Source organism: Chlorocebus sabaeus, chromosome 4 (assembly GCF_047675955.1).
Source record: "Chlorocebus sabaeus isolate Y175 chromosome 4, mChlSab1.0.hap1, whole genome shotgun sequence".
Classification (NCBI taxonomy): domain Eukaryota; kingdom Metazoa; phylum Chordata; class Mammalia; order Primates; family Cercopithecidae; genus Chlorocebus; species Chlorocebus sabaeus.
This window is the reverse complement of record NC_132907.1, coordinates 40,205,141-40,217,792: the sequence shown is the minus strand read 5'-3', so window position 1 is coordinate 40,217,792 and position 12,652 is coordinate 40,205,141. Positions and strand designations below refer to the sequence as shown.

Here is a 12,652-nt window from a genome sequence, read left to right as displayed (position 1 = left end):
ATGCTTTATCTCTGTATGGAAAAAAAAACAGATCTGCACATTTGAAGAATGGATAGAAACAGTTCCACAGTTTTAAATGATAGTGGAAAGAGTATCCAGTTTGCCTGAGCTATGGTCATCCTGCAAGGAAAGCATTATGGGATGCTTGCTTTGCCAGCATTGACATTCACTGCATAATCATGAGCAAATCACTCTGCCTCTCTCCCCCTTTCTATTGCAGGAAGATGTTTTAAAGATAGTTTAAGATGGCATCAGTGAAATACTTTCTAAGTTAAAGTAATAGAAGAGTTAGTGTTTCTTGCATCAATATTATTCCTACCTATTCTCTTCTCAAGATTGAGAAAGCCCTTTACCAGACTTTCAACTGCACTGGAAACCTGTCAAGTCATTCTCTAAAACTAAATATCTGCCATATCACTTGTTCATCACAGGAGCCAAGGGACCATTGGAAAATCTTGGCCTTTTGCTATGTGACAATCTCTTCTTCATTTGGACAACCATGGGCTTGATAAACTCTCACTAATGTTCCTAGAGCCTAGTACCTCAAGTACTGAGACATTCAAAATTTAAGCAATATAGATTACATTTAGGGAGAAGAAGGATAAAAATATAAAATGTTGGTCAAAGTTTTAGATCTTGCTCTTTGTCCTGAGAAATTATGCATGCTTGCTTTCTCGTGGTATTTGTAAAAGGGTACAGGGAAGAAAAAGCCAGCTCTGAGAACTTCAAATGAGAAAGAAAAAGTTGCAGTCAGAGGCTAGTACTGACAATCACCCCAGTTATAAACAAAGAAGTCAGGTCCACCAGCCTAAGAAAGAAGGGACCTCTCAGGTTCTGTCCACAGAGCATGACTGAAAATGAACCTCTCCGTAAATGTCCCTTTGGAATGGGAGGATCTTCAGTATCTGCTCTTCTAAAACAAAAAGAAAGAAACCCCACTAGCAAAGCACTGAGAAACCAATAGATCTGACTAATCCCTAGTATTAACTTAAGTAGAAAAATAAAATGGCCTTTCTTGTAAAATCCTTTTGGTTAATATCTGATTTCTGAATTTCTCACACAATGCTATACTTTTTTTAAAAATCAATAAATTAATTTAGAGCCTTGAAAGAAAAAGGGAGCCCCTAATTTTAGCCAGAAATTCTTCCAAAAACAATCAGCATCAAAACTGTCCCTCAATTGCACTGAGATACAAAAGATTTCTTTTAGAAGATAGTCATAACAATGACCTTTTTCACAACCCCTTATCTCCTACTGCTTCCCTCCTTGGTTATTAAATATTTTCAATTATTAAATACTTTCAGTATTAATGCCTATCGTCACATGGGAATTTCATTGGTTTGAAAAAAATCTGGGCTCCCCTTCAGTCAGCAGACTGCAATGCATCATCATGTCTGATGTCATTGAAAAGAGCTGGCACTTCTATTAACATTTGTCTTAATAAATATGCTGATAGTCAAAAGAATTATGTTGCCTATGATTCTCAAAAGAGAGAATGGGAATTACATCAGCTGATGATAGGTGACAAATTTTGCTTCTGAAGGATGGGAATGAAAATGGCTGTGCCCAAATGAGAATTACATATTTCAGAGAGAGAGTTTGTGTTTCGGGGCTCTGGCAGGTTGATCTTGCCCATCACACTGGTGGTTTGGAGCCCACTCCCCCATCTCTGCCGCATCATAGACTGTCTGTCACTCTCCTTTCCTTCCCTTTTCTTCACTTTCCTTACTACTTTTGGAGGTTCTTCTTTCTTCTTTCTTTCTCCTCTTCCTCCTCCTCCTCCTCTGTCTCCTTCTCCTCTCTTCTCTCTTTTTGTCTCTCTCCCCTCATCCATCCCCTCATCCCTCTCTCTTGCTTCCTTCCTCTTACTTTCTCTTCCTCTCATTCTCTCCTGCTTGTGTCTTTTCCTTCTATTTCACATCTGATTATTCCATTACTAACGCATAATTTTTTCTTAATCTGTATACCAGGAACCTTACCAGTCATTAAAATTCTATACTTTGCAAAACAAAAGCACATATATATGTGTGTGTATACATATACATATATACATACACATTCATACATACAGTCTTTTCAAAAGTAATCAACTAACCAATGCAAGTCTCGAAAACATATTAAAATTAAGCTAAATTTGGCCTGGGGATGTAGGATGAGTCCCTACATCTTAAACTGCAACCTAACTTGGGATGTAAACTAACTGAAAGCTTAACTTAGCTGAGTCTCCGCCAATCACAGAAGCTGAGCTTCAGTCAATCACAGGTGGCCAACTAATCAGACCACGTGCAAATAAGGCAAACTGAGCTGTAGCCAATCAGGCCAGCTTCTACTCACTCCCAATTCCTGTCCGTAAATGCTGCTCGCCCCCACATGGCGGAGTGGTTCTCTGGTTGCCCATTGGCCAATGGTTCTTTGCACAACTAACTTTGTTAAATTTAATTTGTCTAAAGTTTTGGGGTTTTTTTTAAAACACATACAGTACCTTTCCTTTGTTTTTGTGTCATTTCTCCCCACCTTGGAAATTTCTTATTCAAAGGGAGAAAAAGAGAAAAGAGTTGACTCAATGTGGCACTCCTTAGTTCTACAAGACAAAGAATCTCTCAGGAACGTATCTTTTATTCACGTTGCGTAACTGGGCTGTGGCATTTGGGGCTCCTCACCTAGAGTCAAGGTTTCTTTCTCAGGCGTTGTCTTCAGCACTGATCCGGAAGCTTCTGGGAGGCAGGTAGTTGACTGCTCTTCCCCAAAGGAATCAGAGGACAAAGCCCTAGTTTGACTTTGCCTCCACCTTGTGGTAATGGGGCTACTCGCAACAGGAACTTCCGCGGACAACCTCTTCGTAAAGTTACTCTTAAAGTCAGAATACGTAGCATTAACTGAATCAAATACCTGTTTAACAACAAAAACAGCTGTAACTCCACTGGCTTCAGTGATGCAAAAGTAAAAATTCCCTAGAAGAGAATTCAGATGACTCATCGAGTACAACACCAATAAAATATATATAATGAGATTTTTTAATTTTTGTAACCTGGATGTTATTTTATATATTTATATATATTTTTGTATATAGTTATACACTAAATGTTATATTTTACAGTTATATATTATATAAACAGAAACATGTTATCTTGTACATATTTATATTTATATATGAAATATGTCATATTTTATATATTTTTATATTGCTATTTATATATGTTATATTTTATATTTATATTTATAAAACATGTTATTTTTACATGTATTTATATATAAAACATGTTACATTTTTATATACTTATGTGTAAACTGTTACATTTTTATATATATGTGTAAAATATGTTATATTTTTATGTTTATATGTGAAATCTATTATTTTATATGTAAAATAGATATACATTTTTTCTATCTAAAGAACAACAAAATGCTACTACTTACTTAGAGCCTCTGCTGAAGGGTCTGCAGGTATACCAAAGTAGTTTAGGGAGTAATTACATTTATAAATATTACCATTACATATCAGTGTAAAATAGGACATATGACACAACACTATGTACTGAACATGCAAGATGTTTGTGTGAAATAATAAAATTTCAAATCTGGATATAAACAGCAATTTTCTAGTCCAAACCCTTCATTTCACAGATGGGGAAGCTGAGACCTAGAGAAAGTAAGTGATTTGCTCATCTGTCCATCCTCTCTAAGAAACACTAGGAGTCTGATATTTATAGAGCCTGTAGTAGTGAACCATCCCATGTACCAATGTGAAATTAAAATGTAAGTGACAAACTGGAAATGAATTATCGTTTAACAAAATGACAGACAAATTATGTTACAATCCTAGTCATAAAGAGCTCTTATAGAAATTGACAAGTTTACCAACTCAATAGAAAAACTGGGGCATAGTACATTAAAAAGGCAATTCATAAAAGAGATATATAAATGCCCAAAAGATATTTAATCTCACTAGCAATCAAAGAAATGCAAATTTAAAACAGCAGTGAGATGCTAGCAATAATTTCTTTGTGACAATCCCTGGTGTTGAAGGTGCCAAAAACAAACACTGGCATGCACTGCTGGTGGGGGTTAAATTAGTATCTGAAAAGGACTTTTGGACAATGTGTGTCAAAAGCCCTCAAATATGTGCATAACTTCTGCTGACTCAGCAATATCACCTCTAAGAATTTAAAAAAGAAATCAGCTGGCCATGGCGGCTCATGCCTGTAATCCTAGCTCTTTGTGAGGCTGAGGCAGGCAGATTGCTTGAGCCCAGGTGTTTGGGACCAGCCTGGGAAACAAGGCAAAACCCTGTCTCTACAAAAAATACAAGAATGAGTCAAGCATGGTGGCGTGCACTTGTATTCCCAGCTACTTGACGGGGCTGAGGTAGGAGGATTGCTTGCTGCAGTGAGCCACGCTGGCGCCACTGCACTCCAGCCTGGGCGACAAAGTGAGACCCTCTCTCAAAGTAAAAAAAAAAAAGAAAAGAAAAGAAAGAAAAAAAAATCTAAGATATGAGCCAAGATGGAGAAAACATCCAGCATTTACTGACTGCTTACATATGTAAAGGGTTTTACACGTTTGTATTTAATCCTAAGAAACATCTGTGAAGCAGATGTTATTTATGCCCATTTTATCAGTGAAGAAACTGAGGCTTAGAGGTCAAGTGAATTGCCCAAGACTACACAGTAAGTGGAGATACCACACCCGAGGCTCACCTGTCTGACCCCAGAGTCCAGGCTCTCAACTGAGAACATGAGGGTGTGTACTGCATTTTACATGTTTGTAGGTACAAAAAGATGTGAGACAGACTAAATATTTACCAATGGAGAACTGACTAGGCAAACTAACAAGACATCTCTAAGAGGGACTGCTCTGCTGCCATCAGAAATGGCATACATTAGGAAAATGTAAACTAAACCACACCAAAGCACCACTTCACACCCGAGGATGGTTAGAATTTTTTTAATGGAAACTAATAAGCATTGGTAAGGATGCAAAGAAACTGGAAGCTTTTTACATTGCAAGTGTACAGAATGTGAAAGGATGCAGTCACTGTGGAAGATTAGTTTGGTGATCCCTCAAAAAGATAAACCTAGAATTACCACATGACCCAGCAAGTCCACTCGTAGGTATATGTACTCAAATTCATGTGCACATATGTTCATAGTAGCGCTAATCACACTAAGAAGGTGCAGACAGCCCAAACACTCATCAACAGATGAACGCGTAGACAAGTCATGGGACATATCTACATATGCAAGTGATCTACATATCACTCCCAAGAGGAATGAGTTGCTGATACATGTCATAATGTGCATAAGCCTTGAAAGCATTATGCTAAGTGAAAGAAGCCAGACAGGAAAGGTCACATATCGTATGATTCCATCTATAGGAAACAGTCAGCATAAGAAAATCCACAGGGAGAGAACACAGATTGGTCATTGTCAGAGATTAGGGGAGGAGGAAATGGGGAGCAACTGCTTAATGGTTATGGAGTTTTCTTTTGAGGTGATGAAAACATTTTGGAACAAGAGAGAAGTGGTGGTTCCAGAATATTGGGAATACACTAAAACCACTGAATTGGTGTCTTAAAAGGTTATTTTTGGCCGGGTGCAGTGGCTCACACCTGTAATCCCAACACTTTGGGAGACTGAGGCGGGTAAATCACCTGAGCTCAGGAGTTCGAGACCAGACTAACCAATATGATGAAACCCCATCTCTACTAAAAACGCAAAAATTAGCCAGGCATGGTGGCATGCACCTGTAATCCCAGCTACTTGGGAGGCTGAGACAAGAGAATCACTTGAACCCAGGAGGCAGAGGTTGCAGTGAGCCGAGATGGCACCATTGCACTCCAGCCTGGGCAACAAGAGCAAAACTCCGTCTCAAAAAAAAAAAAAAAAGTTATTTTTAATACGAGAATTTCACTTCAATAAAAGAAATCTTTTTTAAAATGGTAACATAGGATAATAGTGAATGAAACAGGCAAATGCTCACAATATATTGCTAGCTGTAAAACAGGGACTATAAAACAGAATTCCAATACAGTCCCACTTCCTAGATCTAAATGAAAGATAGGAAAAGAATATGCTAGAATGTTGAAGCAGTAAGCTTTGATTCAGTTTGGGTTTTTTACTAAGCATATGTGAGGGCACTGGCCCACCCTGCCTGCAGCCCCCAGGGGGCAAGGCCGGCCCTCTCTCCACTGCTGCTCTGTGCTCTCCCCACCAACTGACCGAAGAGAATGTCTTTCCCAAGAGACAGGCCGTTGTAAAGAGTGTTGTTGGGGGTCAGTTTTTCTGTCTTACAGCTGTTTGTTTTTGAGTAGGAATGGGAAAGATGAAAAGAGGCTGCACGTGTCAATCAGGCATCTCAATCTCAGAAGCCCAGACTAGGGGGCAGCAGGTAAGGTGATGAGTAACGCCAGCTTGGATGAGAAGCGTGACTCACTCTGGCCTTCTTTTTTATTTTACTTTGTTATTTTGAGGCAGTCTCACTCTGTCACCCAGGCTGGAGTGTAGCGGCACGATCATGGCTCACCGCAGCCTTGATGTCCCAGAGCTCAAGCAATCCTCCTGTCTCATGCTCACCAGTAGCTGGGACTACAGGTGTGCACCACCATGCCTGGCTAATTTTTGTATTTTTTGGAGAAACGGGGTTTCACCATGTTGTCCAGGCTGGTCTTTAACTCCTGGACTCAAGCAATCCTCCCACCTAAGCCCCCCAAGGTGCTAGGATTACAAGCATGAGCCCCTTCACAGGGCCACTTGGACTTTCATTTCCCCACTGTTTTTATTTCTCTCCACTAAGAAAAAAACCAGAGTACCAGCTCAGAGGCTATGGGGTCTTGGCCCCAGAAACTGAGGGAATCTCTCAAACTTTAATGTTCGTGTTTTAGCCGCAGCAAGAACACATTGAGACACATTGTCTCATTTCATAGAAGATGTTAGAAATTTAGACTTTTCATATGAATTTTCCCACTTTTTAAAGTGTTCAACTGATTCTAATTTTTAGAAACTGGAGGACTGAACAGAGCATGTCTGTGGGCCACATTCAGTAGGCTATGTTTGCAACGGCTCCACTATGTGCAGGTAGGCCTTACCCTCACAGGTACCAAGAAAGGGAGGAGACACCATATTGGAAGATAGACTTAGTTTGCAGAAAACATGGCAGAGGACAGAGACACTTGCTCAAAGGTTTCCTTGGAGCAAAATTCCAAGGAAATTCCAAACTTTAAATGTACATTTAAAAAATTCTGGGTTTAAAAGAGGAAATTAAAGAATAACAATTTGATGCTATGTCAGCTATGTCTGTGAAAACTATTGAGAAATTGCATATTGACAATATCCTACTGCCTTAGCAGGTCTGAGTTTCTGTGACTCATCTACCATCACTCTGTCCACGCTGAATGTTTCCCACGTGGGATGTTCATCCCCAGTTCTCTGCCAGGGAACTCCCAGCCACCTTCACACCTGGGTTCAGCCACCAACTCCTTCAGGAAGGTGTCTCTGACTTTCCCTTCCTCCCTATTCCAAACTAGGTTAGGTAGCCAATGGTAGCTAAATAATGGTCCCCAGAGATATCCAGATCCTAATCCCTGGAACTTGTAAACGTTACTTCATATGCCAAAGGGGCTATGCAGACTTAAGTTCAGGATGAAGTTAAGTTGAGGTAAGGAGACTGTCGTGAATTTTCAGGATGAGTCCTAAATGCAATCACATGTATCCTTGTAAGAGGAAGGCAGAGGGAGATGTGACTGCACGCAGAAGAGGAGAAGCAATGTGACCACAAAGGCAGAGACCAGAGTGATAGGGCCACAGGCCAAGAAATGCTGGCAGGTACCAGAAACTGGAAGAGGAAAGGAATGGATTCTCCCCTAGAGCCTCTGGAGGAGGCCAGGCCCTGCTGACCCCCCAGCTTCTGCCCAGTGAAACTAAGTTTGGACCTGTGGCCTCCGTAACTAGAAGAGAATACGTGTGTTTAAGCCACCAAGTTTGTGGTAATTTGCTGCAGCAGCCCTAGGAAACAAATACTAAGCCCTCCCTGTGCTTCCACACCCACGGTGCATGCTCCAGCATGACCACCCTGTGTTAATAACATTTACCAAACACTTAGTCCGTGCCAAGCACTGGGATATATGATTTAGAGGGAGTATTTATTCTAGTTTCATCACAACCCTGTGAAATAGGTACTAGTATTATTTCCCCCATTCTACAGAGTTGGAAGAAATATCTTAATGGTATTAAGTAATTTGAGCAAGGATATAGAGCTAATAGGCAGCTGTATACTGCATACAGCTGTATAGATCATTTTCTTTATGAATGGCACCCTCTAGAATATGCAGTGCACAACCTTCACAACCAACCAGAGCAACCCTGCCACGGTTTGAACTCTGACAAATTAATCTAATCCCTATGCTAAAAAGCAGGTCTGCTCATATTCCACTTTTTTACTTTCTCTCCTGCTATATCATATACTCCTTAAGACCAGGGACTTTGTCTTTTATCTTACTATCCTTGGGACATTGGAATCTAGGAACCCCATAATGAATAAATAGATGAATCTCTTCCCCTAGAGGCAATTAGTACTAAAAAGGGACAAGGGATTTGAGAAAGAATCCAGAGGCAAGGAAATAAGATGTTTTTATCCTTTCCCACTAAGGGGAACAATTCTCAGGCCAGGCACAGTGGCTCACGCCTATAATCCCAGCACTTGGGGAGGCCAAGGCAGGCAGATTGCTTGAGCTCAGGAGTTCGATACTAGCCTCAACAATGTGGTGAAACTCCGTCTGAACAAAAATACAAAAATTAGCCGGGCATGGTGGTGTGTGCCTATAGTCCCAGCTGCTCAGGAGGCTGAGGTGGGAGGATGGCTTGAGTCCAGGAGGCAGAGGTTGCAGTGAGCCAAGATCATGCCACAGTACTCCAGCCTGGGCAATAGAGCTAGACCTTGTCTCATTAAAAAAAAAAAAAAAAAAAAAAGAACAATTCTCAAATTGTACAGAGTAAAACAAACATTTCTGCAGAAATTAGAGAATGAGATAAATGAAACAACAAAAGTGCATCTGGGTTTTTAAAACAAGTTCAAGTCTGTAGGGCCAGATAAATAAAACCCAGAGGAATGACAGCACTTTCAGAACTGATACGTGTTAGTGATCTATGAGCAAAACATGACAAATATGAAAAATACATGCCCCCGATAGATAAGTGTATTATTTTTCATGGTTTTCCAATAGGAGGAGCAAGTAACTAGTAATAAATTTGCTGCCAGTGTCCTAGATAGCACAAGTCAGCAGATCCATGTTAGCCTGAATAAATCCCCCTGTGGTGGACTAAAGGGTTTAGTTTCTGGCCTTCTGCTATTCAACTCGTTATCAGCAGCTTAAATGGAGATCTATTTATCAAAATTGTTGATTACTCTAAGCTGAAAATATAATTAAAATACTAAAGGACAGAATAGAATTCAGAATAAAGTCTGGGACAAGGGCCAAAGCAGCAAAATTTAATTCAATCAAGTTGCATGAACAATATTCTTATTTAGATTTTTTTTCTTCATTGCACAGGCATAAGATGGAAGAGAACTGACATGCAGTGAAAAAGACTGACAGTGTTAGGCAGCCCCCACTAGAATATGGGTGAACAGTACAGTGAAATGATTGTAAAAAATCAGTACAACTTTAGGTCCCATTGACAGAAAAATAGTATCCATAACAGGAGCAATCAAAACCCTGTGTCTCTGCACCGCTCAGATAGCATCTGGAGAACCACGTCCAGTCCCAGAACTGTTCTTCAAGAAGGGAGATGGACGAGTCAGGATTCAAACCCGGAGTTCATTTGGAGGAAAGAGACCACAGTGACAGGGGTCAGGGTAAACACAGTAATGGGGCAACACCCCAGCACATCCAATGGTGGAAACCTGGGGTGCTTAGTCTAGAAGAAAGAAGAATCAAAAGAGTCTGGTGCAGTGGCTCACACCTGTAATCCAAGCACTTTGGGGGGACCAATGCAGAGGGGGAATCACTTGAGGCCAGGAGTTCCAGACCAGCCTGGGCAAGTGAGACCCCATCTCTAAAAAAAAAAAAATCAAAAAACTAGCTGTGCATGGTGGCACACACCTGTGGTCCCAGCTACTTGGGAGGCTAAGGTGGGAGGATCGCTTGATCCCGGGAGGTCGAGGATGCAGTGAGCCATGATCATGCCACTGCACTCCAGCCTGGGTGACAGAGTGAGACCCTGTCTCAAATTACAAAAAGAAAAAGAAAAAAGAGGAAAACCCAAAATGAACTGTCTTCAAATATTTAAAGGGATGCAATCTATGAATAAAAGAAAAACATACTTTATATTGCTCCTTATGAAACAACCAGGACCCATGAAGGGGTAGATTCAATTCAGAGAACTTTGAAAGAGAGCACAGTTTGAATATAAAGTAAAATTCTGTCAGTCCCTGCACTAGGGACATATGGTTCATAGTGGTATCGATGAACATTAATAATTATGTATTTAATGTCATTTTATAATTTTTTAGTTTTGATGTAAAGTTTTCCTTATAAAAAATTAATTTTAGAAAAATAAATTGTATTTAAATACTCATTTGTTAGTATGAATATTAAAATGTTAAGCAAATAAATGATATACAGATATGGCAAATCACACGGTGGTATTCCTTCAATGACTGCAGTGAAGGAAACACTGCTGCAGATTGTGCTATTTCATCTTCAGTATTTTTAAACTTCTGTTCCAGGATCTATCTCCTACTGAGGAAATGCCTGTCGCATAGTTTTGAATGACTCAAGTATTTATTAATAGAAAGGAAGAGGAAGATAAGAAAAGTAAGACAAAGAAGGGAAAAGGGATGAATGACTTGGTACTCCAAGCACATCAATTCAGCTTGTTTACCTGTAGAGTTCACATCACAGTGACATTAAACCAGGAGGAATTCAGAGCACCAGAGCCAAAAATAATTAGAAAAGAACCCAGAGGGGTTAAAAATAAAGTCAGGAAGTAGCAGAATGAAACAACTGAGAAAATAGAAACAAATATATCTACTGACAAATAATTTGACACACAAATATCCAGTGGGTGGGAAAAACCTAGACATGCCAGAAAACCTAGACATCACCTGCTGGTGATGCCAGTCTTGCTAGAACCTCAAGACAAAGATAAAAGTAGCAAAGACAGCCCAGGTAGCTCTGAAGCATGCCCTAACCTCGTTCCTTAACCTCTGAGTGTGTGCCCCTCCCACCCACCACCAGCCCAACGCAGCAACATTCTGTCCACAAGACGTTTCAAATGTAGGGTCTCAACGCTATTTCAAATTAGTCATGAAGACCAAAATGTTCATCTTCTCATGTTTGAACCTTCAATGCCTTCCCATCCTAGTGGGCAATATGACCCACACGCTGTCAAGGTCATTTTCAGGTAAACGTCATCCTTTATCTCCATCGCCAGCGTGGTCTACAAAGCATCTTTAGCACCCACCCCTTCCTTCCATCGTGCTGGCCAAGGCTACCCTCACTAAGACTCTTTATCTATCATCTGGACCTGCTGTTCTGCAGACTTCCTGTGGCCCCTTCCAGATAACTTCAGTACACACAGACAAGCCTTTTGGTGGTGTTCTCCATGCCCTCTCCTTTTAGGGCGCTTATACAGTGATTTCTTATAAAACAAAATGCCTCCTGATGAATGAAACCCCTTGTATTAGTCTGTTCTCACACTGCTAATAAAGACATACCTGAGGCTGGGTAATTTACAAAGGAAAGAGATTTAATGGACTCACAGTTCCACATGGCTAGGGAGTCCTCACAATCATGGTGGAAGGTGAATGAGGAGCAAAGTCATGTCTTACGTGGCAGCAGGCAAAAGCTTGTGCAGGAGAACTCCCATTTACAATACCATCAGATCTTGTGAGACTTATTCACTACCACAAGAACAGTATAGGGGAAACCACTCCCATGATTTAGTTATCTCCATCCAGCCCCACCCTTCACATGTGGGGATTATTACAATTCAAGGTGAGATTTGGGTGGGGACACAGCCAAACCGTATGACCTCTCCACCAGAGTACTACAGCCATCTCCTCACCTACCATGTTTCCTTCTAAATAAACTTATTTACCTATTGCACAGAAACAGTTTCATGAAGTTGAAATAATTTTGGTTATGAAGTCGAAAGTTCAAAACTCTATTATTCATTGTTCCATTCACTAATTCTGTGATCTTGGCTGAGTTAACTGCTCCCTATTTCAAAGAATTATTGTGAAGAAAATAATGTGTGTACTAAAGAAGATTGTGTGCAGTATAAAGCTCTCTAAAAACATAAGTCATTGGCCAGGCGTGGTGGCTCGCACCTGTAATCCCAGCACTTTTGGAGGCCGAGGCAGGCAGCTAACGAGGTCAGGAATTCATGACCAGCCTGACTAATATGGTGAAACCCCATCACTACTAAAAATACAAAAATTAGCTGGGCGTTTTGGCACATGCCTGTAGTCCCAGCTACTCAGGAGACTGAGGCCGGAGAATCACTAGAACCCAGGAGGTGGGGGTTGCAGTGAGCCGAGGTTGCACCACTGCACTCCAGCCTAGCTGACAGAGCAAGACTCTGTCTCAAAAAAAAAAAAAAAAAAAGTCATTTATTTAGCACTCAGTTATTTGCTGCCTTGTAATCCTTCCCTG

At 40.5% G+C, this 12,652-nt stretch overlaps 1 protein-coding gene across 3 annotated transcripts in view; it reads right to left on the bottom strand.

Moving 5' to 3' along the window:
• The window catches only part of CDC20B (cell division cycle 20B), a 56,185-nt gene that overhangs the window by 27,000 nt on the left and 16,533 nt on the right, over positions 1-12,652 (bottom strand). For all 3 annotated transcript variants that reach the window (XM_007972514.3, XM_038010394.2, XM_038010395.2), the window contains exon 3: positions 2,661-2,889. In XM_007972514.3, coding sequence (XP_007970705.3) covers positions 2,661-2,889 — 229 coding nt within the window. The remainder of the gene's footprint in view (positions 1-2,660; positions 2,890-12,652) is intronic.